Consider the following 25,377-nt stretch of genomic DNA (forward strand, 5'->3'; position numbering starts at 1 on the left):
AACGACGGGAAGGAGTAGGAGTACAACGACGGGAAGGAGTAGGAGTACAACGACGGGAAGGAGTAGGAGTACAACGACCGGAAGGAGTAGAACAACCGGAAGGAGTAGAACAACCGGAAGCAGTACAACGATCGGAAGCAGTACAACGACCGGAAGGAGTAGAACGACTGGAAATCAAGGTAGTCATGCTTTGGTAGCGTAGGTTGTTGGGACGGTAATAGGACTGCTGCACTGATGGCAGATGTGAGAGACAGAGCCTTCACAGATGATTTTGAATGCTGAAAAGAAAGTGTGTGTGTATCGTCGCACAACATATTCATTGTATCCTCGCCACTGATGGCCCAAGCTCGATTCATTGAAGCTGGGGTGCAATACAGGAAGCTTATGAAGAAAACGGCCCTGCCTGAGCGAACGTTGGTGACTGCAGCACGTTTCGGCTGGCTATTTGACTTCGTTGTCCAATGCAAACTCTCAAGCCCTGTTGGGACGAGCTTTTCTCGGAGACTCTGCGATTGGAAAAAGGAATTGACTCAAAATGCTGAATGAGAACAAAGTCTGATTTGATATCTGTTGTTGAACTGAAATCGCTGCACAAAATCATGCTATCGAATGGTTGGCGCCCGAACTGTGCGAAAGAGGCAAGACAGGGAAGCGTCGACGCACATCATGAAATACATTTCGTTCGATATACAGGCAGCCATTACTCTGAACTATATTTTGACACTATATCAATACGTTCCTTCTCGTCTCGTCTCATCAACGTCTTTCGCGCACATACCTTTCCAACGACGCTCCACTGGGACCTACTTACTCGACATCCAGCCCTGGCCTGAACGTCTTCACATTAAACGCCCTCCTGACCGCCAGCCCGACCTGCGCGAACCCGACAACCTGGTTATGCCCACCGTACCTCACAACCTCCAGCTCCACGGTCCTCTTCCCGTCGGCGTCCTCCACCCTCCTGTACGCAAATGCGCCCCTCTTCACCCTGTCCCCGCCGTGGATGCTGCGGCGCTCGTGGTCTGAGATTACGTTCTCCTCTCCGAGGAAAGACTTCTCCAGCGAGGTGAACAGCTTCTCGCTGGTCTGGTACCCAATGTCCTGGTCGTTTCGCGCGTGAATGATGCGAATGTGCGTCGACGCCGGAGTCTTCGTGGAGGAGATCAGGGCGCGCAGGCGGTCCTGCGTGGGCCAGTGGTCGAGGATCTTGGATTCCAGGAATCTGGCTATGCGCGGGTATGGTTGCAAGGGCTTGAGCACAGGGAATATCCCGGCCATGTTGTATGTTTTCAAGAGCTCCGGGAGGTTCGAGAAGGGTGCCACGAGGATAATTGCAGCGAAGGATATCGGCTCTTTTGGTGCTGGTGGGGAGATGGTGGTGGCGAGCGTGGAGGGAAGGTAGACGGATGTTGGGTCCGTGAAGTAGAGGGCTGAAGCGGCTGTAACAGCGGTTCCAAGACTCTGGCCAAGGAGAACCGTACGGTCGGCAGGGTGTTTGAGCGTGTGGAGGACGTAGTTGATCATGCTTATTGCATCCGTAATTAGTCCGGTCTCGGTGGGAATATGGGGCGCATTGTTGAGAGTCGATATACCAAATCCACGATAGTCGCACGTTATGAGATGAGTGTGGGATATCCCAGATATGGAACGGTAGGTCGCTGGCCGATATCCCTGCGCCAGGTGGCCAGCATTCTAGAAGCCATCAGAAACTTTCCAAAACGAGTAACAAGACCAATGCATGGTTGAAAGCCCTGTTCAAGGATAGGGCAAAAAAAAGACAAATTTGGGAAGGGGGGGTTAACGTTATTGCACTTACCCCGTGGAAGTTGACAACCACTTTGCTCTTCGAGTCTCTCTTGAAAAGCTTGTAGCCCACCGTCTTCGTCAGGTCCTCTACGACCAAACCTGTGACGGTTTCTTGAACCAATTCCGCTTCGTTCTCCAGGTAGACGTCCATCGGCAATACATGCCAGCAATGCAGTGTCTCATCGTCACTCGTTTGGAGATGAAAAGGCGCCACCTGACCCTCTACACATGATGTCAGTCATTACCGAGACTTTCCTGGAGCATATAGCTCTTGCAACATTCTAAAATTATGTCGAGAGGAAGAACCTACTAGCAAACCCAAATTCTTCAGGGTTCGAAACATTATTCCAGAACCCTGTATGCAACTTATGTGCATACAATGCACTTCCATCACATCAGCATATCGTTCTTAAATTTCCAATGTACACTTACTGCCGCTGAATGGTGGGATTGATCAGCGCGATCAGGAAGGATGCCCATATCGCACCTACGCCTGCTAATACATAGTAGGACTGTTTGAGGATGGGCTTGAGCTGAGGCATTGTGGATGTGGGGTCGCCCTTGGGATGAGAGGAAAGATGACGCCCTTTAAAAACAGGCAATTCAAGAAAGGAGCAAAGAAATCTGTGTTGTTACAATGTTGTACAGTCCATAGTCGTCATACAGAGTTGGTGCACGAAGAGAGATGTTTGGCCTCGGACGTCGTGGAGTTGGATGCGATAACAACGACACTAGTCCCGAATTGGCAGCTGGGTTGAATTCGGCAGAGCGCTGCTTTGGTGCTTTGGTCTGTGGCCAGTTGCAATCAGTGTCAATCTTGGTAATTTAGAAGGGGAGTGTATGGCCAAGTCCATGCTCTGCAAATATGGGGATTGAGCATGAAAAAGCGGAATAAATCAGTTTTCTAATATCAGTTCCAGTAGCATGCGCGGAGGAGAGTATGGGCAGTAGATAGCAGCAAATATGGACCAAGCTTTGAAATTTGGTATGGATTTGACAGTAAAAACTAGGACAAATAGATCGATTGCTCGATTCAAGAATGCTATAATCCTATCACGCAAAAATAATTCCTTCAATCGCCCCGTGGATCAAAACGATGCACAAGGCAAGTTTATGTCTCTCCTCAAAATGAGCCTCTGGTCGGTGCAATCTTTGGGCTTATAGGGCAGTTGGACGTTTTCCCCCTTATAACGCCCGCAATGCAAAGATGAACAGATATGGGCAAAAATACTGAAAAACGCATACCCCCTTTTCTTGAGGTAGCGAAAGCACATGTTGTACAAACGGACTTTGGTTGATGGAGAAGGTCTTGGTTATATCTCGAAAGACACCAAACTCCTCTAGTCATACCTGGGATCTTCATCATAACCGCTCGGTGCGGGTGTCTCTGGCGCCGCCCAGGCTCCTGGTGTCGGTGCTGCAGCAGGCGTCGCAGCTGCCCCGTATCCACCATAACCCTTCGACAGACCAGTGGTATTGCCAGGTGTAGGCGCAGTGAAATTCCCGGGCGTAGGCGCGTCTACTGGGCCAGGCGTTGGGGCCGTAAGTCCATAGTCGCCTGGTGTAGGGGCATAAGCAGCTGGGGTTGGGGCGCTATAACCTCCTGGGGTGGGTGCAGAAAGATTGGTCCTGGAGTTTGATGATGAGTTGCCGCCCCAGGATGGACCTGGTGTGCGTCCACCAGCATGGAAGCCTCCGCCGTATGCGGTTCGTGCGCCATCGTTTCCGCCATAAGATGTTGTTGCTCCACCATAGGATGTTCCGCCGCCATATGAAGTTCTTGCACCGTCACCGCCATATGCAGTGCGAGATCCGTCGCCGCCATAAGCCGTTCGACTTCCGTCTCCTCCGTATGATGTGCGGTCACCGCCGCCCCATCCTGGAGTACGGCCACCTCCAACCCCACCCCAACCTGGAGTACGACCCCCTGAAGGTGTTGCACCCCACGAAGGGCCATCGCGTTTCGATCCCCAGCCTGGAGTGCGTCCACTGTTGTGGTTTGGTGTGGCGCCGGGATAGCCTCCTCCACGCGATCTGTTGGGGAACTTGCCACCGCCGTAGTCCATGCTTTGGCCAGTGAGAGGATCTTTAATGGTGAGTAGCTCCCTCTTGATTGTGATCTGCTTGTTCTTCGTGTGCAGTTCAATGCGAGCGTCACTTCCATTTGTATCCTTCACGATACCCAGGAGACCTTTGTAGGGTCCCTTACGGATGACGATGGTCTTGCCAATCATCTTGTCGCGACCCATCGAGCGAGGAGGAGGCATAGCACCGGCATTTGGACCTTGTGGCTGCATGCCAGGATTCAATTTGGAGAGATCAGGCCCAGATGCTTGAGCACGTCCACTCTTAGCCGCCATAGTAGTGACGTTTTGGCCTCGAACAACAAAGAGACCGCCATTCTCAAGGATCTCTCGGTTCTGGACGAACAAAAGCCCTCTGTGAATGTAAATGACCTTTCCTTGTCTCCCCTCTCCACCATGCTCTTTGACAGTGTCGTCATTTCGGATCTCGGCGCCGTCACGATCGGTAGCAACGGCGTTACGATTCCTGCCAACAATAGTGGAGACCTGGGTGTGCAGGATATTTCGGACGTTGGCGTTCTGATCAAGAACACGCAAGATCTCACGGTCGACCTTGATGACGCACCCAACAGTAGCAGCACTGACAGTAAAATTAGCAATGATAAAGACATTGTGAGCAGGAGAAACTTACTCAATCTGCACCAGGTCGTATAGCTCGAAATTGGAATCAGTTCCCAGTGTAGCAGAGTCGGCAGCACGCTTCAAGTCTTTGCTGAACACCGTAATCTCGGTTTGGGTAGAATCGCAAAGCAGCGTCACCTTATCATCGCGTATCTTCGTGACCATACCCACTTCATCGATATATTTGCTGCCACCAATGACCTTCACGTGGTCACCGTCGCGGAAAAGCTTTCGTAGAGTTTTCACTGGGGCTTCAATGCTTCTGCCCTTAAGGTCGCCCTCTAAAACTTTGAGTGTAACAATGTCGCCCGTGACGGACACCGTAGTACCGCGAATGCCCTTCTGCTCACCATCATAGATCTCAACATTGTCGCCACTGATGAATGAAGATCCTGACTGAGCAGCTTTCTGGGCAGCTTGAACAGCTACGAGATCCAATGTTTCCGTTCCATCGGCACCTGTGACGGCAAAGAACTGCATCTCTTCCATCTTGGGGTTGACGTTTTCTGCACTGACAAAGTTGACCTTCACATCCTTGATCAAGAAGCCACCTTGATAGTCTTCACCCTTATAAGTGAAATGCCGAGATCCAGCAGACCCCTGTACACTGAGATGCTTCATGTGCCTCTTTCTGGCTTCGACATCATTGAAAAGCTTCTGGGGCGGACGTTCGACGGTTCGACCAAACATGGGACGCTTGCGCTTGGCTCCATCGGCAGCATTTGCATCCTCTCCGAGTCCGTAATCCAGACGAGGCACGAGTTGGACGGTGCAGTCAAGACCATTTGAGTGCACCTCCACAACTTTTGCCAAATCACCACGGTATAGAGGAGGACGAACCATGCGGACGAATTTTCCTTCCTCGAGAGGCGTACGCTTGCGTTTCCGAAGCAGATCCGGTCGCTCTTTGACCTCGATAGCGATCTGTGGCTGGCTCATGAATATGTTCTGGACACCATCGATGAGGGAGAGCATATCCTGTTTCGCATCTGCCTCAAGATACATATAGCCCGTCATGGTACCGCCGCGCTCGAATGCCGAGTAAACTCCAATTTGTCGACCAGCTCGCGCATAATCGTCGATCTTCTTTGTAAGGGCCATGACGATCTCCCTCTCCTTGCCTGGCCTGACTTTGATAGCCCAGATCGAGGGATCATTGACAGTAGGCAGAGAGAGAGGAACGGCACCAGCTGCACCTCGCGAGGCTGCTTGCATTTGTCTCCGCCTGAACTTCTCTTCAAATTGTTTCGCAATCTGTTCGGCATCTTGTTGATCATTGGCCTGTCGCTTCAAGTCCAATTCGCGATGGCGGCGGTCGTCAAGATCGGCAGCGGTTTGTTCCAAAAGATCGTCCGGGTGTACCTCATCGACGACCTCATCGTCACCTTCCTCCTCCTCGTCTTCCTCGTCATCGACTTCGGCTTCGACATCGAGGAAGACGTTTCGCCTTGCCTTCTTCCTGCGCTTGTGTGGGCGTTGCTGCTTCGTGTTAGCGAAATTTGGGTAAAGTTGGGAGAGCCCAGGCATACCACTACGTCTTCCTCATCCTCGTCCTCTTCCTCTTCCTCCTCGTCATCCTCGTTCTCTTCATCGTCGTCGCCTCCTCCATCTTCCTCCTCATCCTCTTCATCATCGTCCACGCGTTTTCGGGGCGCAGAAGGTTCCTCATCACCTTCGTCATCGTCATCCTCTACGGCAGGCCTTCGCTTTACAGCATTGCTCGCTCGGACATCCTCATCATCAATCTCGGGCGCGGGATTGAAGTCATCATCGTCTGACTCTGACCCACTACGGTTGTCGTAGCCAGACATGATGTTGTGGTGCAGTGAAACTGCGACGGGTCGAGGAGCTTGCGCGAGAGGAGCTGGCTGTGATGCGGAGTTGACACGGTGGCGAGGTTGCAATGTAGGTGGTGGGAGGTTGGAATCTGAAAATACACGTTCGCGCTCCTGTAATAGAATGAGAGGAGGGGGTTGAGAGGATAAGAAGAAAGGGTGATGGACGGGTGAGAGCAGCGGTGGGCTTTGTTATGTGGTCATTGAGCAAGTGAGCATTCGAAAGTTGTGCACGGACGACTTGGCATTGTCCCTCGGGGGAGCAACGCTCTCCGAGGAACAAAATGAAACCACCGGCTTGCTCGCAGGAATAATGCGACAATGGACAATAGGTATTGTATTCACCTAGGCAGCAACAAGGATACAACGACAAATTGAATTCACATTTGCTCCACATTCATCTCGTTTGAGGTGCAAAGTCCTTCACACACACTCACAATCGAGCCTTGAGTTCCCTTTCTGCCTCCTCATTGATCCGTACAATCGCCCTCCCCCATACAGTGTGTTTTCCTAGGTCAATTAATGCCTGTGATACAGACTCAAGTCCGACGTAGTTCTTCTTATAGATGATTGGTTTGATACTTTCTTTCACCACCAAATCCATAAAACCATTCCAGACCTCCTCTGTTCTGGTTGGATCCTGGCGGCCGTCCTCGCCGAACCTCTAAATGAAGCAGTTAGGCGGCTGATTCTCGATGTTGGGAAGCGATCAGGACTCACATATCCATGCACCATGGCAGACTTCAAAAGGATCCGGTTTGCCTGTATATTTTCCATTTTCCCTTCTCTGGCAGCGAACCCAACGATCACAAGTCTTCCTCGATATCTCAAGCACCTCAGTCCACTTTCGACCGCTCCGATCGCATCATATACCACATGAACACCCTGCCCATCCTCAGTCATTGCCTTGACCTTGTTCTCCCAATCCTTCTCATGATAGTCGACGACGCCGTCCGCTCCTGTACTCTTAATCATCCGCGCCTTTTCCTCGTCGCCAACAACGGCAATCACCTTGGCCCCGAGTGCCTTTGCAATCTGCACAGCCATCACCCCCAACCCGCCAGAGGCCCCCAAAATCAACGCAGTCTCACCCCGCTTTAAATTCGCTACTGACACCAGACTGCCCCAGCTAATGGCTCCAGAGGCGCCTACAGCGCAAGCCTCAGCGTTGGTCCATTGCTTAGGGACCTCCCGCAAGCCGTTCTCGTCGGCATAGATGTGCTCTGCAAAGGAACCAAGCGTGGCGCCGAAAACCCGTGTTCCTGGTCTCAGACTTGATGACGGCGGTGCTGATGTTACGATCCCGGCAAATTCGTTTCCTCTGAAATCAATCAATCAATCAGCAAACACGAAGCTTCCAAAATTATGATGGCCAAACTTCAAGATCGAGCAGACAAATGATCGACGCTTGTCGCGAATAGACTGCAAGGCTGCAAGCAGACTCACAATATGAATGGCGGTTTCACATGTCGACCATTGTTCTGATGTAAACCTTGCGCATATAACATATCCACATGTGTCAAGGCTGCATGTGTGATTTGAACTCCAATGTCACGCGGACCCTTGGGTTTTGGAGAGGGAACATCTTTTGGGCTCAATGTTGCGAGGTCCTGTGATTTCACAAATAATCAGAGATCAAGCTACTAGTAGGTTCAGAACTCTTACCCTCACAAACTCATCTATGCGTATGGCTTTCATGTTTCAGGAGATGCTCGGGATTCGCTGATCTTTGCAGCAATGTCCATTATTATAGGTGGATGTCTTCATCGGCCTCGCTTTGTAGGTATATCGATGGGTTTGGAGATGCGCTACGGGAGATCGACAGTGGGGTCGAATTGCCGAGGTTTGGATACAAGCGCAAAGTCGAAGACAGACTCGACCAACTCGGCTCTTCACTTCCGACTTATTCGGGATTCCGAGGAAGATTGAAATCGATATGCATTTAGAAACTACCTTGGTCCGAGATTACAGAGCATAGATCCAAACATGAACTCAAAAGTGTGTCATAATAGAAGAAGTTCTTCTTTTCGAAAGTGGCAAGTGTACAAAACAAAAGGTAAACAATGAAATAAACTAGCCAAGGCTGTTTCGAGAAAGCGTTGCGCCGTAACTTCGTGGGCACATGCGAACATGCGAGAATCGAATTGGTCTAGACGCTCAAAAGATATCCGCCCAAGTTGTCCAAGGTGCCGCACGCTAGATAAGCTGAGATCGTGTCGCCATGCAATTAGACCGCCAAAAGGGAAGCTTGGGAAAATGTATATACATAGTCGCATAAAGTCATCAAGGCATAAATCCGAATGTGTGGTTAAAATCTGGAGACAAGAATCGGACATGGCCAGGTCAGCTAGTATTGGGTCGATTCGCATCCTGGTCGATACAGTTCGCGTTCTGGTGTACGTATCTGGAGAGGCCGTGCATCGGACAAGAAACGTTTGATAGTTATGTATGGGAGGCAGATGATCCAGGCTATGCAGGCCTATGATAGAGGTGCGTTCAGGGATACTTAGAATAGCAAGTACGGCGCACCTAGTTGAGCGGCAACAACCATAATGTGCAGGTCGGCCATTGCTGATACATCTTGGACATATGCCAACCGGTAAGCTCCTGCCAAACGCTGTCCAATGTCCGTCTTGCGAGGAGCTGCCCACACTCCTTGATGCGTGCTTGTGTATGCAGAGCGGCACGCAAGATGACCGCTGGTCTGCCCGAACTACGGTGTAGGGTTTGATCGGTACAGGCTAAAGATGAAACCCTGCCGACATGTTCGTCTATGTGCGTGGCCGTTTTGGAGAAGACGTGTCCGCCACATCCTGGGCGAGGCGGGGCAACATCATTTTCCATTGATCGAACCGTAGAATGGATGACATGAGTTGCGAAAAGTCCCGATTTCGATCGGAGGCATTCAGTGGACCACGAAGAATCGGAGCGACCGTTCTTTGCTTCTTGTTCATTTGTGACTATGCTCGGCGCATTGTTTTCCGATGACCCATTTCTCCCAGTGTTTACGCTGCGAATAGGTCACTGCCACGCCATCGTCCCCCAGACATTCCACACCATCTGCAAAGCTGATGCGCCCGTTGCAATTGCTGCAAGGCAAGGATGCAGGGGTATCTGGGGACATTGGCGGAAACTCCATATTGCCTCCTTGCTCTGGCTCATCAGTCCCGGCGTCTGACCCAGAATCGTACTGCGACTCTTCACTCTCATCGTAGTGGAAGTGATTGTGATCTTGAATGTCATGGTCGTCTTCCTCGTGCGTGCTCCAATCATCACTGCTTTCGTCATCAGAGCTCCCCATCAATGGATCATCGGGGACCTCGGCCCCAAGAACCCACTGCTCACCAAAGTGTTTGTCGTAGTCGATCCTCCGTAGACTGACCCAGTCCAACCTGTCCATGTTGTATCTGAGAAAGGATAGTACATCTTTCCACCGGCTCCCGTCTTTTAACAATACATCTCTTAGCCTCAAGCCACGCAAGCGTTCGCGATGCCGGCTGGCTAGGGCTATGATTTCATCTGCATCCAGTCTCCACGCCTGGATCCCGAAGGCAAGCAGTTTTTCCCATTTGACATGGTGGAATATCTCTTCAAGGCGTAGATTAAGCGGCCTATGAGAAGGGAAGCCGATATGCACAGCTTGCATGTTCTTGGCCGCGCTGAACACCACCTTAGATAATGACGATAATTCTCGCATGCGATCGTCGAGATCTATGCCGTCGTCGAAATGTAGTTCCAGACATGTCAGCCGCTCGGCAAGAAGCGTGAAAGTGTCGGACGAGTCATCGACGGAGGCGCCTAGCGCGCTCTGGGGGCTCAGCATTGGCGATGAGAATCGAGTACAGGGAGACTGGGATGCTAACAGTGCAGCACCAATGGTCTTTGTAGAATGCGAGCATGCTGGTGGCCACCGCAGCTCGACGAGTTGATTAAATTCGGCGTGCTGCCGAATATATGAGATCAGCAAGCCATCCTCCTGATCTTGAACACGGAGTATCTGGACATGCTGCAGGGAGGTGAACGCAGAGATGGCCATGTTCAGGACACGAACGTCTTCTTTTGTCTGAACGATTTCCCTTTGATCGTTCACCTTGCGTACAAAGTGACCGACGTCAAGAGGGCCAAGGCTCGAGGGAAGGGTTGGTAGCAATTCATGCACGCGCTCACGTCCTATGATCATCTTTAGCCATGCGTACACTTTCCAAAAGGGGCAATATGGACCAGACCTTCAACGTAGAAAAAGGGCACCATGTAACTGAATTTCTTGACATGTTGAGCAAGATGACGTTGGCCAGCTATGTTCTCCAGTCTCTGCAGGCCCTTGCGCGAGAATCTGGTAGTCACCCGTGTGAACTGGTGAATGGCACCAAGTTCAGAGAATCGTCTGCAGGTAAGGCGGAAGCTTGCAATGGTATATTCCTGGGAGGGATCCGGGCGTTCGGGAGGCTTGAAGCTTTCCTGGGAGAGAAAAGCACGTCGGTCCACACTGATGAGCTTGTCCGGATCGGATCCGATATGGTCGAGAATCTCACGAAGGAGTTCGTTGGACAAATTGAGGATGCCCATTGCCAGGCTAAGCAACCATTTACCGGCGGATAAATCACGAGGGATAAGTACAGTACGAGCGAGTGAGCACGGCTTGAGATCGAGTGGAGCAAAAAGGCGAGTTATGTAGAGAATTTAATGCTGGAATGCAAATGAGTGCTAGAGGGTCGGCCCGGGCGGTGTTGGTGCAGCAGCAGACAGGCGGGAGAGACTGTGGGATTTTGGGGTTTGGACCAACGAGGCGCCACGGCACTGGTAGCAATGGTTTCAGTCCTTCCGTGGAGTAGGAGGCGTGGTGTTCAAGTGCGGCGATGAGGGTGAAGATGGTGGTATGGTGTCTGGTCACAGTCTGCCTGTGTGTATGTTCCTCTTGGCCTGTCCGGGTACTATATGTCTGGGTGTCCGCGTGAACGTCTGTCTGGGGACGGGAGCGGGCGAAGAAAGCGGGATAGAGGGGCACGGTGAAGAAGCAGAAGACGAAGAAGAAGAATTAAAAAGCGGCCCTAGAGCAAACTTCGGAGCTGCACGCTGCTGTAACATGACCTCTCCGTCCAGCGGTCAGGTAAGCGTGAAATGAAGAGGTGTGGAGAACCGCTGGACACGGTAGAGGAAGACAGACATTGACAGGGAGAGAGGGAGGCAGGCCAGCCCATCCCATGCATCCAAGACATAGTGGCTACAACACAGCAAATCGAAGTCCGCACAGCTTGCTAGGTAGTCAGTCATGTGATCATTTTTGCATGCGGGAAGTAAATGGCTCCTCCCGAGCGAAAAACACTTAGGATTAGTATAATTAGTACGTATGGGTCCATGGATGATTCGAGATGGGAGTTGACTGGGGACAGCGCAACGCTTTTCGTAGCAGGGATTGTCTGTCTTAGTCGCTAAGATAGATAGATGGCTCCCCCTTCGTTCGACGACTAGTAACGACAGTAACTGACCAGATGAATGCTGTGATACAATGTCGAGGTAACTAATTGCTGTTGTTCAATATACTCTGGTGGAACCACTATGTCCGACCACGAACTCGATAGTTGTTGGTGCGTAGGTAGGATATGTTACGAGACACAAAACTACTACATGCAAACTATACCTGCTCATCCGAAAATCCTCTAACTCCTTGTGTCTGTTTACCCCACCAACTTCGTCTTGCTTTTCTCTGAATAGATCGATCTCTGGCAGAGTCGGTCTATCCGAACCATCACCACTTCAAAGAGCAGAACAGAACAGAACAGAACAGAAAAAGAAAACATACCGACATCCTTTCCGGTATGATGGCACTTCTCTTCGAATCAGTTGATGCTTCTCGCCCGAGGATCCGTCGTCATACGGTTCGATGCGTTGCCAGCGAAGCGTGCAGCGGGCCCAGGATACCAGGCGCATCATTCAAGCACCACCACACCCCCCCCCTCCTCCCCACCATACCACAGCATCGTATCTACCTACCATTAACCATTAGCTACTCGCACTATCATATTCCGTACAGCATGACGGTAGATGCACCCGCCTCCCGTGCCTCTGGAATCCCGCCCTGGTCTCCTTCTCTCTCTCAAACACTATCCCACGCCCACTCCCGTAATCCCAGTAGCCGACAACGGACACCTGCCGAATGACGACAGTACGTTTGCTGAGCATAGCCTTAGAGGGCTGAAACGTGTCTATGGGTAGCGAGTCGCGACCCTACGATGTATAGTCGCCATGCATTATGGCGAAACCCCATGAAATTGGTCCAGTGCATTTGCTATACTCGCCTCAGCTATGTGCCCCAGATCCCGACGAATCTGCCTGAGGAAGAATAGAACAAGAAGAGCCATGGTGAATTGCACTTCCCCCTCCACTCCACTGTTTTATGCCTTGCCTGGTCTCGCCTCATCTCGCCTCGCGGCAGTAACCGTAACCGCCATGACAGGTTCATCCAACGCCCCGGTCAATGCCCTGCCCTTCAACTTGCAGCAACCACTCGCAGTTCTATGGCATACACGCCAGTGTGAAAACACACACATCTCACCTCACCTCGCCCGTCATCATGCCCCCAAATATCCCGCTCTGCTTCGGTCCTAATTGCTCGTTTGCCAACAGCGCCAACAGGACGCATAATCGCGAAAAGGATCGCTGCATGCATACTTGCACATAACACATACATATTGGATTCTTAGTCTCTAATTTTTCTGCAGTCATCGATATGGGGGTGATCTTGACGCAATCCTACTTTGTACGAGGCGGGTCCCCCGAAAAGCCCGCACACCTATATACGTCAGTCTTGAGAAGAGAACCTGATTGGAAGATCCCTTGACTCTGAGTGTCGCCCAAGGTGATCCTTTCGGAGATAGCATTGTGTGAACAATGAATAGCGGCGTTCCACAGAGTCGTGTACTGTAGGTCGGGTTGTTACTCTTGAGTCTTGAACTTGAGAACTGAACTGCTGGTTGTGTGGACGTGCGTACATACACGTGCCGCTCCCCGCCCATTGGCCCAATCTTTGGAAGCGCCGGCCACATGGTACTGGCGCTCGGGCACTTATTCCACTATCTAATCTACCTACACTTATACACGGTGACACCCTGCACAGTACGAGGTGTGTACTCCATACATACACTCTTAACCGCTGAGTACCTTGGTACTGTATGTTGCGATCCAATCCACTACACGATATCGTATCGTGTGGCTTGATGGAACAGTTGGCCAGCTGTAGGTACGGAGCAGGAACCCTACAAGACAATAACAACTTCGCACAAAGTGCGTGTACACTGTGCAGTATAGCACATACATACGCCCACAACGCGGTACACCCTTTGTTCTAAGCCAAACATATCACATCATATCGCTCTCCAGCACCTAGGATGACAATCGTACGGGGTTGTAACCGCTCATGAACCAATTCCTCGAAATCCTCAGCCTTCACCAAGTTTGCCCACATCTACTGTAACCCCTTCTCATTGCAGGGAACACACGAAAAGAACGTCAGCTGTCACATATTTTACCAATGCGTACATGAATCTCACCCTGGGCTGTCAATCATTCATTGATCATAGCTACCCATCGAGCAATTGGAAAACATTCGTCTGACATATCTAACTACAATATCAACGTTGAGCTGCAACCGAATCCGCCCTCTCAGCCAATCGCCGCCGTATTTCCGTGCTACTCAATTTACTTTGAAACGTTTCGTCCACGTCCTCACCCTCTTCCTCACCAGCATCAAGCACGTCCACTTCAAAAATCTCCAACGCATGCCACCCCTGCTCGTCGCGCTTGCGGTTCACAGCTGCACCTCCGCCCCTCGTCTCCTTCGATATGACGAGAGCGGTGAGATCTTCCTCTGTGATGGTTGGCCCGAAGGGATCCCATATTTCAATGTACCTGACGACTAGATTATAGGGATAGTAGATATAAACGCCATGGCCGTTCGGTCCAGGTTCATGCTTGTGCTCGATGCGTATCCTACTGTCATCTGCCTGTCCGAAATTGATGATTGAGTCGAGGAAATTGTGTGTTGTTTCCTGACGACGCTCCCAGCTCTCGAGAACGGATGCGAATTTCTTGTTCTTGAGTAACTCGTCACCTGTCATGCCAATCGTGAGCGTTGCAGGGCTGCTATTATCGCCCAGAATGGACGTGTTACCACCCCTCTTTAGGACGAAGGCAAACATTGTAAGGAGCAACTTGTGTCCTAGATGGAGGTGGTCGAAGGTGCCACCAAGGATTACAGACTTATGGTCTTTCGCTTCAAAGACTTGCTCTTGTGATTCAGTAGTGTCAGGTGCGGAAGAGGTTGTCGATTTAGTTCCTTCCACCTCGACTATACCCCCACGGACCTTCGAAATGCTGTGCTGATGTGACGATGGCCCTAGAGAAAGGAAATTCCTCAACAACGCATCCCCTTGCTCGCTCTCGACGGAGAAGATCGTGTCCCATGGCCTTGGGCAACGTGCCAACGTATACAAGTCAATTGCCGGGCCCTGTAGTTCTTGTTCTGGGGTAGCCTCCTCGGGTGCCCGCGCCAATTGTCCATCACGAGGGTACGCAACCAATATGATGCGGGCGTCGACGCCCTCTGCATCCTCGGTGTCGATTGCGTCCTTGGCGGCGATGGTGCAGATCAGCTTGTAGAGGTTGGCTACGAGCTTTTGGGTGGTCGCATACAGTGGTCCTCTTGGGGAATTGAGTTGTCCATAGAGGTGCGGACACGGCAATGCAATGTCGAGAATGGTGGGCTTCTTCTGCTGGTGGTCACGGTGGGGATCCCTGACGAGTTGCCTCAACACGGAGAACAGACATGAGTTGTATGCGGCCTTCAGGGCGGAATACGTGGGTGGTGACGGTGCAGGGGGGAGTAGAAGCAGTGAGTGGTGAGATGGCTTGTGTGACGGGGGCATGTTGGCAAGATGTCGTAGTACGATATGAGGTTGCGCCCGTAGTTTATATGAGAATGGTGACGACGACAACGACGACGACGACAATAACAACGATGTTGATGACGATGGTGATACTGACAGTGCTTTGGAAGGTTTAGGCAATTGACGGACCAGGACAAACAGCATGAAGGGTGGTTTGACTGGGTTGAAGTATGTATGTAGGTTGTTAGTGGGGGGACGCAGGTCCTCTGACATGATTGACCGAGGTGAAGTACTTAATAGGCAATACATGCTAAGTAGGCACATCGGGTACCTACAACTACCACTTGTACCTACGAGTACCTACCTGGGCACTACTAGGGGTAATTCATACTATGCTGCAATCAGTAAATATCTGGTACGACTCTGGAGGTAAGATGGAGTAGTGTAGTCAGATGCGGTCCTCGGCAGGTGAAGTGTGATTATTTGAAGAGCCATTGCATGTTCATCATTGTTACCAAAGTATCAACTGTAACTATAACAGATGATGATCATAATAATCATAATACTCATATTGATAGTACTCTGATAGAGGGGTGATCGGTTTCCTGTCTTGGTCGGGGCTGCCAAGACTTGCGGAAATCTCCCAATATGACCCAACAGTGAAGTGAACACACCCAGACCCGACCCTGTGTTGTGTTGCCTGTCCTGTCCTGTCCTGTCCTGTCCTGTCCTGTCCTGTCTCCAATTCGCGTGCGTCAGTCAGTCCCGAAATTCCAACCCCTCAACTGCAAGAGCTACGAAACCAGCAGCAGCAACCCAAAGCAGGTACCGCTCTGTGCTGTCTCTCTCCTACGATCCCTCGCGGCACCATGCCGTTCCATTCCCACCACTCCAACAATGCGCAGCAGAACTCTCCAGCCGCGGGCATCTTCCAGGCTGCGCAGGCCTTGGGCGCCATCGGGGCGCCCACCGGCAACCTCAGAGTTGCATCGACCGGGCAGACAAACGCAGGGACAGATGCCTTGATGCCTGGCAGTGGGAATGCTCCTGGTGTTCAGTCTCCCACAGGGAATGCATCCAGCAGTCAATCTCATCTCGTAGGCGGAGGTCAAGCGCCGGCTGCCTCAGCTCCACCACAGTCCAACAGTAGCTCTTACGACCCTCTCCGCCGCGCGCCGACCTTAAGGACCGAAGAATTGCATATTCCAACCTCCTCTCATACACCGACAACCGCGCAACACCATCTCCAGCAGCAGCAGCAGCAGCAGCAACAGCAACTCCATCAGCCGCAGCATCAGCACCTGCAGCAGGTGTACAATTCTCCAGACCAGTATTCCACAGGCTCGGCGCCCAACATTGGTCTCCACCAAGCTACCCCACAAGCCTCGCAATACTCCAATCCACCACCACCTGCCTCCGCCGGCGTCCCTGGCAGTCTACAAGCTGGAAACAACCCTCAGCAACACCTGCAACTGCAGCAGCAACTGCAACAACGGCCGGGCCCCTCTTCTGCATACACCGCTCCCTCGACCGTCCCTACTGTGCCCCAGATCAACACCAATGCCCAGCAATATACCCTTCCTACGCGATCCAACACCATGAGTCAATCACAACATCCCTCCTCGCATACCTATTCACGATCAAGCCCTGCCGGTCTAGGGCCAGATCAGAAATACATTCCTTTCTCGAATACCCCAGAGAACCCCAACTCGAAATATGTCGCCGGCACGCCCGCTCAGAAATATTATCCTGCCGGTGCAGCGTCCAATTCACCACTCGGCCTTGCCGACATTCGGCCCCGCGCAAACTCGAACATGGAAGAGTCGGCCATGGTCGGAGGACAGTTCTTCAATGACAGTGATCGCTCACCGTCCAATAGCAATTACCTCGCGCCATGGCCTGTATATGCGTTCGATTGGTGCAAATGGAATGTCCCTCCCGGCAACGGTGCAGGAAAGATGGCTGTCGGAAGCTACCTCGAAGATACGCACAATTTCGTACGTTCTCCCTCCCTTGCTCCTTACCTCATGAGCTTTCCCATGACTGATTGCACTCGCCATAGATCCAAATCATTGATACCCAGCTTTCCCCCCAAGATCCATCCACGCCTGGCGCACCATCGATCGGACTCTCCTACGAAAAGATAGCCGAAGCTACCTGCTCATACCCAGTGACACGCATACTTTGGGAGCCTCCGAGTGGCCAGAAGCAAAGCACCGACTTACTTGCAACAAGTGGAGTAAGGGAAAACATTCCAAAGGTGAAGGTGCATCAGGCTGACAATATTCCAGGACCACTTGCGGCTCTGGTCATTGCCGTCGTCTGCTGGCTCGAATATCAGCAACACAATCACTCGAACATCCTCAGTTAATACCCGAGATCCCGCCCCTCAGAAACTCACTCCTCTTGCACTCCTTTCAAACTCCAAAACTCCTGAACATACCGCACCTCTTACCTCGCTCGATTGGAACACGATGTCCCCGAAGCTCATCATCACGTCGAGCATAGACACAACCTGTACTATATGGGACATTCCCACCCTGACAGCCAAGACACAGCTCATTGCACATGACAAGGAGGTGTTCGACGTGCGCTTCTGTGCTGGTAGTGTGGACGTTTTCGTTAGCTGTGGTGCGGATGGCAGTGTCCGCATGTTTGACCTTCGAAGTCTTGAGCACAGTACTATCATCTACGAGCCCTCCGAAAAATCTCCCAACGACAAAGACAAGGGTAAGGATACATGTCGTTGCAAGTGTTAACGAAAATTGCTCACTAAATCCTTACAGGCTCTCCTGGTCGCATGTCTCCCACCAAGGCCCAGCAGACCATGACCTATGCTCCTCCCCTACTTCGCCTGGCCGCATCTCCACACGACTCTCACCTCTTGGCTACCTTTGCCGCCGACTCCTCTCTCATTCGTATTCTCGATGTTCGACAACCAGGCCAGGCATTGTTAGAACTCCGAGGCCACTCTGCTTCTGTCAATTCGATAGAATGGAATCCTTCACGACGTGGCATGCTTGCATCCGGCGGAGACGATTCTCTTGTTCTCGTCTGGGATCTGCTCCACTCTCAGAACGGCGCGGTTATCAACAGCGAAACTCCTGGATCAATGCAGCCTCAAGCTCAAGTCGCACAGCAGCCAATCAATGGTGGTGCCAACCAACCCACTGCTGGCCAAGGAGGAACCGCGAACCAAAAGGGACCTTACGCAAGCTGGAGGTGCGACTACGAGGTTGGTAATCTAAGCTGGGCACCCCAAAGCGCATTGACTGGACAAGGGGGAGAGTGGGTTGGTGTTTCTGGCGGCAGAGGCATCTGGGGTGTGAAATTATGATTGGGATGTTGACCGTCCGGGTCATACCCAGGCTTTTCTGCCTTTCCTAGTATCAATCGGGGCAATGAGTATTGTATGATTTGACGAATGTTGAGTAAGAACGCGAAACTTCCTTTCAGGACCTGTCTGGAGAAAGACTAAAGAAGCAGGGAATGGGACCCGACTGTGATGCCTCTGACCATCACTGTCTTCCGCCATTCAATTAGCATCATTTTGGAGCGGGGCATTGTGAGCCTTGGAATTTCTTTTATATTGTTTTCTCTAACGGATCTCTTGATACCTCGAATCATATATACCGCATGATTCTCCACTTCTACAACGAATGCTTAGGGAGCTATTATCTCTCCCAGTATCTTTGTCGATTTGGGTAGAATCCGAAAACATTTTCAGCTTTCCTCATCGTGCCTTATCCAAGATTACTATTCGTTGAGTAAATGCTTTACTCACTTGATGATACGCATGGGATATCTATTGCCATTTCCCCAAATCTGGAAGCAGTGTTTGTCGAATATTGTAGGTAGGTGAGGTGGCTCACCTAAGTACCTTGGGTTTCCATATCAAGCTGGCTCTCACTCATGTCCTTCCCTTTCCCTCCCTTATTTACCGCTCGAGTCTGTCCTTGATAACTGAAAGTCGGCACCTTACTTTCAGATCTCGTCTCATGCTAATTCTCTCGTCATGCACAACTTATCTTCACCGTTCACTTCACTAAACTCTCGCCCTTAAATCTGGCACGCCGTCCTTTCACTTTTTTATCACGCGGCAATTGCAACGATGATTATACGTCCTAGTGTACCGCCATGCGTGGTGAAGGTCTTGGCACTTTCACCATCCACATATGTATCTGGATTTGTACGATCTCTTTCGAGTAGCTTCTATCTGACTTGACTTCAACCTAACTGTTGCTTTGAGGATTGTCTGAAAGAGCTGTTTTCTCTTCTCGCAGATCTGTTGCCACATACGATCCGTGTATCATCCATTCATCATGAGCAGTATGTGGAGGCGTAAGGAAGGGATCGCTCACAATATGGGTGTTTTCATGTACCAACCGCCGACGGAGGTTAGGAACGCGGCTATATGTGGTCAAAGGCCACCAATACAGAGGCTTGGGAATGTTCATCATTATCAAGGCATGAAAGGCTCACCTCTATCTAGATAAGACTCTCTTATTAACATATCAGGTCTACTAGAGGCGACAAGCCACAAATCAGATGAGGAGTGTTTCATCGACACCACTGAAGCTGAACCTCCGCTACATACCCCCCAAATCATAAATTCTGGTGTAGCTGAGACTGGCAGTAACCTCGACGATTTTGTTCAGCAGCTCCGCGCAGCTATTGACGAAGAATCCGACAGTGAGGAGTGCGACTCGGTTTCCAATCCTCCCTCCTCCGCACGCCTCACCTCGCAGTCTTCTACGCTGACTTTGTCGACACCACCACCGACAAACGTGGAGCGTGTTGGCGATCCATCAACACCCTGCCCGCGTCGGAATTCTCCTGAGCGTGTAATCGAAAGCGATCATTTTGATCTTCAACAGCAAAGTTTCGTGTCAGAATCTGTCATTCGACGTCCAGACTGGCTAAGGACCCGACGCGATCAAGGCCCAGTAGATTGGGATACCCGTGCTTCGAACACTGAGACGGTCGACATAACACCGAGAGATCTCGATAGAAACTCTAGGCACAATTGGACCGAATCGGAACGCGTCGTGGTCATGGTGTTATATCGATGGTACCAATGTAGCGACAAGGAGTGTTCAACCATCTTCAATGCCATCTACCCGTCCGATACGCCTCTCAGAGGAAACGTCATCAGTGTATGTCCCAAAGCTAATTCGCAGATCGAAGAACGTAAATCTAACCATCACGATAGATACAATTTGAGACACGGGGCAATCATGAGCTCCGGCGCTCCTTCTTCGCAGTGCCTTTTGATGACCCTAATCATCTGCATGCGAACGTAAGGCGGCTAGTAGAGAATGTGAGTTTAAGGTTCTACCAATTGTAATGGAGAGCTAACCTTTCAACCAGACAAGCCAATCTCTTGGGATTGAGCTTCGACACCGATCACTGTTCAACGGTAACATGCACCGAAACGAAGGACTCGTGTCAGAGACCGACCGTCTCGCCTATCTGAGAGGCGATTTCGCCAGGAGCAGCAGCCTACACACGCCGAGATCCACGAGTAGCCCTTGGAGCGGACGTCGAATTCTATACATCGATGACCACGAGGGCTTTAGTGATGTCGAGATTGGGCCATCGCCGACGTTTTCGTTTTCGAGCGAATCGAATGATACCGTCGTTGTCGGCCGATCGGATTTCAACCTTGCGTTCCGTGTGTGGTGTGAAGATACGTCGTGCGTTATACCCACCCACTGGATACGAGAGACATACTGACAGCACGCTTTAGTTACACGCAGTATGATGAAGCTCTGGGGTTCCGTGCTAATCGGTACATCGGCTGTGTGCATGTCCCTGATCCCATAGATCCCGAAACCCAGCCAGACTTGTTCTACAATGAGGTTGCAAGTCACATAAGCAAAACCGGAGGCGCGTCGTCCAGATTCATAAGTGTGGTCAGTATTTCCGAAAATCGATCGACTATTCAGGAACTGACTGTAGACTGTCTAGGTATCTTCATTTATTCAGCTTCTCAAGATCGCCGAAGAAAAGGGAGAAAATTCAAAGATAGCCGCTATAGATCTTGATAGGATCCCGGATAGGTCAGCATACAGAGCATATGATGTCGTAAAAGAGCTCAGAAGGAGATCCTTGTACTCTTTCAGGTACTCAGGTATGAAAATATCCAAATGCAACATAATTACCAGCAGAAGATGCTAACCCGTCACCTCTAGCAAGTGCCGAAACCATTATCTACGGAGAGATTCCCAAAGCAGCCATCCTCGCTATCATCGACTTTTCAGAGTTGAAACGCCTGACACCTAATTGCATCGTGGACTTCTTGAAGCTCCCAATCTTCGCCACAGGATCGGTGCGAACGATAGTACCCCAGCTTCGGGAAATCGGGCACCACGTCGATCCGAACTTCAGCTATGCCTGTGGCAGCATCTCACGCCTTCTCGGACTACATCGAGAAGCCGCCTCTCTCTGTCACATCCAAGAACTCGTTTCGTTCCTCGTAGATGGATGGAGCCTGGTCGTAGAGAGCGATGCCGAGTATCTGAAACTCTGTGCTGACGTGTATACGCAGACGCTTTCGAGTACTATGCACGACGCATCGGACGTCGCGGAAGCGTTTATTGCGGGAGTTAAAGGTGGTGAGGAGAACTTAATGCGTTTTAGTGGTGGATCTGGACAGCGGCGGTCTCGAAAACGAAGGAGAACTTCTTAGCATCTGCAATGCATGCACCAAAGTTACTACAAGTTTAGATGTTGCGTGCGTGCGCTGCGTTTCCCTTTTCTGCTTGCTACGATGAGATATGTTAGCTTGTTATTTTCACTATGATTGTCCCATCTCAGAAGGGCAGCGCAGCAGCGCGTTCTCGTATCTGAGATTTCTTTAGATGTAACTAGTGTTCGAGATGTACTCTTATCTTAGATGGCAAACATGGGAAACGAGGTACTTAATTAAATGCATAGCAAGAGCGTTTCGAAAGCAATAGGAGTTAAGTCTTTGTCGCCCATCTACTAGGGCAGCAGGACTAATCTCCCCCTTTCTTCATTGAGCAACATCACGACGTCAAATTTCAAGAGTGTAGACAGGTAAACTCTTCGTGTAAACGCATTTCTATTTCTTCGCCTCTATGATTATTCATGACGAAGGCATGTGGGGGGGGGGGTATAACATAACGACTACAAAACTACAACGTATTTTCCACAAGAGAACAGGCGCCATGGTGGTGGTGGTGGGAAGGAAGCTCCTTTTGTTTTCTTGTTGTTGTTGTCTGTAGAAAAAAAAAACACTGCTTCTGCCTTCCTGTTCTTTGCTCTTCTTCCTTCTCTCCTCTCTTTACTCACTCCCCTTACTGACGACATCTTGATATATCTTGTTTCTATAAGTTCGGGGGATATCTAGACTCTTGTCTTGTTTCTTTCCGTTTCACTCATCCATCCATCCATACACACCAACATCTTGAAAGCCAGACTTGGAAGACAGTCTCCGCTGCTGCAAAGCTGGCGAAAACAACCCCCCAAAATCGACGAATAGTAACACAACAACAAACGAAGCCAAATTGCAAACCAAACAAACCAAAACAACCTCCTCGCAACCTGCCTGCCCTGCTCAAGTTGTAACGTGATCTTCGGGGGAAGAACGACGAGGGGGGGTTCTTAAACGATGATGGCGAGCACGCTGGTAGGCTGGCCCGAGATCTCGCTGAGCACGATGGTCTGTCCCTTCGTGACGGCCGGGGGCGCGCCGGCAACGGCCTCGACGGTGGGCGTGGGCTCGGTACCGTTGCCGGTGCCCTCGCCGCCGCCGGGGGCGCCAGGCTGGGGCACGGCAGGCGCGGGGAACTGCTCGGCGGTGCCGGCCTTGGTCGCGACTTCGATGAGGTTGACGCCCATGTCGAGGTCGGCCTGCGTGTAGCGCGCGTTGAACCCCACGATCGCCTTCATCGCGTTGTAGATGTCAACGGGCATGTCCATGGGGTTCTGGGCGATCAGGAAGGTGACGCCCCCGGCGCAGGGAGGCGTCGTGAGAGATCCAGAGTATTGGTAGAGAGGGCTGTCCTGGACGTGCTGGACGAGGCCGGCGAAGTCGAGGCCGCCCTCGATGGCCGTCTTGGTGCCGGGGTTGGCGATGGCCTGGAGATGGGGTTGCAGCCCGGTGAGGAGTGGGTTGGAGGCAGCATCGGCCGACATTTGGAACAGAACGGATATGACGGCGATGGTGTTGGGGTCGGCTGTTAAGAGGGTCTGGTCAGCTATCATGTTCAATGCTATAGGTGCGCTTGCATATATGCGTTTCAGACTTGGCTTCGGGTTTTGTGATGCGGGTGAATGTCAAAACGGAAAGCTTGTGTCAAACAGGGGCTATAGGTAGGTGCCACCACGATGAATGCATCGTACTCTAGCATTGCTAGAGGAGGAGATGGACTTCACCGGTTGAATACGGTCAGTTGGGTTTACTTACTGCGGGCTTCGTGCACAATGTGCATCTCAGCAGGATAGTATTCGCCGTTGACGAGATGCTCGCCAGGGAAATGGAAGTGAGCCTGCTTGATGACCAAGTCCTGGTCAGCGATCTTGGTCGTGCCATTGATGACAAGCTCAACGGTGGTGCCCAAGTTCTCAAACTCGACGGCCTGCTGAGGGATATCGATTGTCGGTTTGTCGGCTGAAATGGGAATGACACCATCCACTGTTCAAACGTGGTGTTAGCTAGCTGGCTTCATCACATATTGAATTGCAACCCTTATCATGTCTTGAGGGGAAAGCTTACCAACGTTGATGGGCGATTGCGTGGTTCCACTCTTGCACTCCTCGTTCTCGGGAGCAATGGATGCCCAGTTGAGGGGACCGATTAGACCAGTGTATCCGAACTGGCCGACCTGAACGACACCCTCCTCACCCTCTGCACGCTTGAACTTGCTGAGCCCAGAGAGGCAAGTAGCCGAAGCCGTTCCGGCAAGAAGAAGAGACTTGAAAAGCATGATTGACTGAGATGTGTCTGTTGACTGGATGTGCTGTGGTGGTGGTGCTTGTCGTCAAGTGATTATAGATATGTAAACCTTTATAAAGGACACCGGAATAGAACAGCGGGCTTGTATGGGGAAAGAGTAGAAAAAGAAAGGAAGCTGAAGTGTATATCAAAGCTCGATCGGTTCCCGTATATGAGGATTTCAGCTGCTAGATATAACCACAAGCGGTAATAATCAGTGCTACGCTCTGCGTGCACGTCAATTAGAAATCGAAAAGAATAAGGCCGCAGGATCGACCTAGCTAAGCCTTGGATATGAAGTGTTGATAGAAGAGGGCGTGGAAAAGAAACGAAGCACCCAAACAGCGAGAGGCGAAGCAAACTCCAAAGAAGGTAATCGGTAAAGGTAAGAGAGAGAGAGAGAGGGAAACAAAGTGGGATCACTAAGAGCTGATATATAGACTCAGCACGTTAAAATGCGCCTCAGATCTGATGCATTCACGGTGCCTCCGTGCTCCCAGAATACACAACTACATTGTGTTTTGCGTATGCGTCTTGTCAGCCAAGCGGCGGCTGCAGAGCCAAGTCATACACACAAGAGAATCCGGGCGGTCCTCTAGGCTTTAGGGAGCGTTGAAAAGACTCGGTATCCGGGGTTTTGTGTAGGTGCGTAGCTGGCCAGGGGTGTGAAATGGCCTGAGGCCAAGACAAAGTCCGCTGGGAGGAGCTTAGCAGGGTCGGCAGGGTTTGGCATACCGCTCAGCGGGAGTCAAGCATTTTGTGATGGATGCTTAGGAATCCCTGCTTTACATGGCAAGTTGGGGGAACGGGGCATTGACGTCCTGGACAAACGTCGCTCTGGGGTCTAGTGGCTTCGACGAAAGAAGTAAGTCGTTTGAAGATCCGCGTCTCGGGCAACTTGATTGTACTCTTCTCGTAGAATGAAAATCATTGCATGTTCCTGATAAAGATCCGCATCGATTACTTCTGAACTTGGGTGCCGAGGGGACATGTCAACACGAAGCGAAATGCTTAGCCTCATGTCACCAACCCGGTTTCCCCCAAATACATGTTCAGATGCAGACAGCATGCTTTCATGATTTGCATCATTGCTCTTCGATGACCGATGGATTTCTGCATGTCCCAGAGCCTCGGGGGAAGATCCATAGACGAATACGAAATGCTTCTTTTGCGTCGAAGATTGGTGA

General features: G+C 51.1%; 10 protein-coding genes across 10 annotated transcripts in view; 4 read left to right on the top strand and 6 right to left on the bottom strand.

Annotated features, from left to right (window-relative positions):
• BU24DRAFT_28566 (uncharacterized protein) overlaps positions 1-395 on the top strand; it is a 1,340-nt gene extending 945 nt beyond the window's left edge. Inside the window, exon 2 of the mRNA XM_033522766.1 lies at positions 1-395. This exon is cut by the window's left edge and continues 1 nt beyond it. Coding sequence (XP_033390114.1) covers positions 1-197 — 197 coding nt within the window. The 3' untranslated portion in view covers positions 198-395.
• A 183-nt stretch (positions 396-578) lies between these two features.
• On the bottom strand, positions 579-2,478 carry BU24DRAFT_362581 (alpha/beta-hydrolase). Its single transcript, XM_033524184.1, has 4 exons — positions 2,239-2,478; positions 2,117-2,190; positions 1,817-2,028; positions 579-1,692 (listed from the first exon to the last, which is right to left on the bottom strand). Exons 1-4 carry the CDS (start codon positions 2,346-2,348, stop codon positions 808-810), a joined length of 1,281 nt encoding a protein of 426 aa, XP_033390115.1. The 5' UTR covers positions 2,349-2,478; the 3' UTR covers positions 579-807.
• A 294-nt stretch (positions 2,479-2,772) lies between these two features.
• On the bottom strand, positions 2,773-6,526 carry BU24DRAFT_384012 (transcription elongation factor Spt5). The gene is made up of 3 exons (XM_033524827.1): positions 6,041-6,526; positions 4,522-5,990; positions 2,773-4,470 (listed from the first exon to the last, which is right to left on the bottom strand). The coding sequence occupies exons 1-3, from the start codon at positions 6,320-6,322 to the stop codon at positions 3,147-3,149; spliced, it is 3,075 nt and encodes a 1,024-aa protein (XP_033390116.1). The 5' UTR covers positions 6,323-6,526; the 3' UTR covers positions 2,773-3,146.
• Positions 6,527-6,680: 154 nt separating this feature from the next.
• Positions 6,681-8,310, bottom strand: BU24DRAFT_362588 (zeta-crystallin). Its single transcript, XM_033524185.1, has 4 exons — positions 8,012-8,310; positions 7,793-7,956; positions 7,067-7,667; positions 6,681-7,010 (listed from the first exon to the last, which is right to left on the bottom strand). The coding sequence occupies exons 1-4, from the start codon at positions 8,042-8,044 to the stop codon at positions 6,780-6,782; spliced, it is 1,029 nt and encodes a 342-aa protein (XP_033390117.1). The 5' UTR covers positions 8,045-8,310; the 3' UTR covers positions 6,681-6,779.
• Positions 8,311-9,005: 695 nt separating this feature from the next.
• Positions 9,006-11,067, bottom strand: BU24DRAFT_28591 (uncharacterized protein). The gene is made up of 2 exons (XM_033522767.1): positions 10,573-11,067; positions 9,006-10,516 (listed from the first exon to the last, which is right to left on the bottom strand). Exons 1-2 carry the CDS (start codon positions 10,910-10,912, stop codon positions 9,297-9,299), a joined length of 1,560 nt encoding a protein of 519 aa, XP_033390118.1. The 5' UTR covers positions 10,913-11,067; the 3' UTR covers positions 9,006-9,296.
• A 1,383-nt stretch (positions 11,068-12,450) lies between these two features.
• Positions 12,451-13,281, top strand: BU24DRAFT_417402 (uncharacterized protein). Its single transcript, XM_033526711.1, has one exon. The coding sequence runs from the start codon at positions 12,704-12,706 to the stop codon at positions 12,950-12,952; it is 249 nt and encodes an 82-aa protein (XP_033390119.1). The 5' UTR covers positions 12,451-12,703; the 3' UTR covers positions 12,953-13,281.
• Positions 13,282-13,802: 521 nt separating this feature from the next.
• On the bottom strand, positions 13,803-15,479 carry BU24DRAFT_417403 (pantetheine-phosphate adenylyltransferase family protein-like protein). The gene has a single exon (XM_033526712.1). The coding sequence runs from the start codon at positions 15,265-15,267 to the stop codon at positions 13,975-13,977; it is 1,293 nt and encodes a 430-aa protein (XP_033390120.1). The 5' UTR covers positions 15,268-15,479; the 3' UTR covers positions 13,803-13,974.
• Positions 15,480-16,097: 618 nt separating this feature from the next.
• Positions 16,098-18,565, top strand: BU24DRAFT_338018 (WD40 repeat-like protein; the record flags this gene model as incomplete). The annotated part of the gene is made up of 4 exons (XM_033523110.1): positions 16,098-17,225; positions 17,291-17,467; positions 17,520-17,970; positions 18,015-18,565. 4 exons carry the CDS (start codon positions 16,098-16,100, stop codon positions 18,563-18,565), a joined length of 2,307 nt encoding a protein of 768 aa, XP_033390121.1.
• Positions 18,566-20,645: 2,080 nt separating this feature from the next.
• On the top strand, positions 20,646-21,934 carry BU24DRAFT_417404 (uncharacterized protein). The gene is made up of 4 exons (XM_033526713.1): positions 20,646-20,924; positions 20,978-21,143; positions 21,199-21,361; positions 21,423-21,934. The coding sequence occupies exons 1-4, from the start codon at positions 20,653-20,655 to the stop codon at positions 21,917-21,919; spliced, it is 1,098 nt and encodes a 365-aa protein (XP_033390122.1). The 5' UTR covers positions 20,646-20,652; the 3' UTR covers positions 21,920-21,934.
• Positions 21,935-22,857: 923 nt separating this feature from the next.
• Positions 22,858-24,182, bottom strand: BU24DRAFT_340179 (carbonic anhydrase; the record flags this gene model as incomplete). Its single annotated transcript, XM_033523219.1, has 4 exons — positions 22,858-22,995; positions 23,029-23,432; positions 23,663-23,890; positions 23,972-24,182. The coding sequence occupies 4 exons, from the start codon at positions 24,180-24,182 to the stop codon at positions 22,858-22,860; spliced, it is 981 nt and encodes a 326-aa protein (XP_033390123.1).
• Positions 24,183-25,377: the final 1,195 nt, after the last annotated feature.

Source organism: Aaosphaeria arxii (genome assembly GCF_010015735.1).
Source record: "Aaosphaeria arxii CBS 175.79 unplaced genomic scaffold BU24scaffold_1, whole genome shotgun sequence".
Classification (NCBI taxonomy): domain Eukaryota; kingdom Fungi; phylum Ascomycota; class Dothideomycetes; order Pleosporales; genus Aaosphaeria; species Aaosphaeria arxii.

Coding starts and splice junctions, on each gene's coding strand:
- BU24DRAFT_362581 (XM_033524184.1), bottom strand. CDS start 2,348: ATGCCTCAGCTCAAGCCCATCCTCAAACAGTCCTACTATGTATTAGCA. Junction 2,029..2,116: donor TGAAGAATTTGGGTTTGCTA/GTAGGTTCTTCC, acceptor CATCATGTGTAG/AGGGTCAGGTGGCGCCTTTT. Junction 1,693..1,816: donor TGGTTGTCAACTTCCACGGG/GTAAGTGCAATA, acceptor GATGGCTTCTAG/AATGCTGGCCACCTGGCGCA.
- BU24DRAFT_384012 (XM_033524827.1), bottom strand. CDS start 6,322: ATGTCTGGCTACGACAACCGTAGTGGGTCAGAGTCAGACGATGATGAC. Junction 5,991..6,040: donor AGGATGAGGAAGACGTAGTG/GTATGCCTGGGC, acceptor AACACGAAGCAG/CAACGCCCACACAAGCGCAG. Junction 4,471..4,521: donor TACGACCTGGTGCAGATTGA/GTAAGTTTCTCC, acceptor TTTTACTGTCAG/TGCTGCTACTGTTGGGTGCG.
- BU24DRAFT_362588 (XM_033524185.1), bottom strand. CDS start 8,044: ATGAAAGCCATACGCATAGATGAGTTTGTGAGG. Junction 7,957..8,011: donor GCATAGATGAGTTTGTGAGG/GTAAGAGTTCTG, acceptor GTGAAATCACAG/GACCTCGCAACATTGAGCCC. Junction 7,011..7,066: donor CTGCCATGGTGCATGGATAT/GTGAGTCCTGAT, acceptor TGCTTCATTTAG/AGGTTCGGCGAGGACGGCCG.
- BU24DRAFT_28591 (XM_033522767.1), bottom strand. CDS start 10,912: ATGGGCATCCTCAATTTGTCCAACGAACTCCTTCGTGAGATTCTCGAC. Junction 10,517..10,572: donor GCCCTTTTTCTACGTTGAAG/GTCTGGTCCATA, acceptor AGATGATCATAG/GACGTGAGCGCGTGCATGAA.
- BU24DRAFT_417402 (XM_033526711.1), top strand. CDS start 12,704: ATGGTGAATTGCACTTCCCCCTCCACTCCACTGTTTTATGCCTTGCCT.
- BU24DRAFT_417403 (XM_033526712.1), bottom strand. CDS start 15,267: ATGCCCCCGTCACACAAGCCATCTCACCACTCACTGCTTCTACTCCCC.
- BU24DRAFT_417404 (XM_033526713.1), top strand. CDS start 20,653: ATGCACCGAAACGAAGGACTCGTGTCAGAGACCGACCGTCTCGCCTAT. Junction 20,925..20,977: donor GTGTGGTGTGAAGATACGTC/GTGCGTTATACC, acceptor AGCACGCTTTAG/TTACACGCAGTATGATGAAG. Junction 21,362..21,422: donor GTACTCTTTCAGGTACTCAG/GTATGAAAATAT, acceptor CGTCACCTCTAG/CAAGTGCCGAAACCATTATC.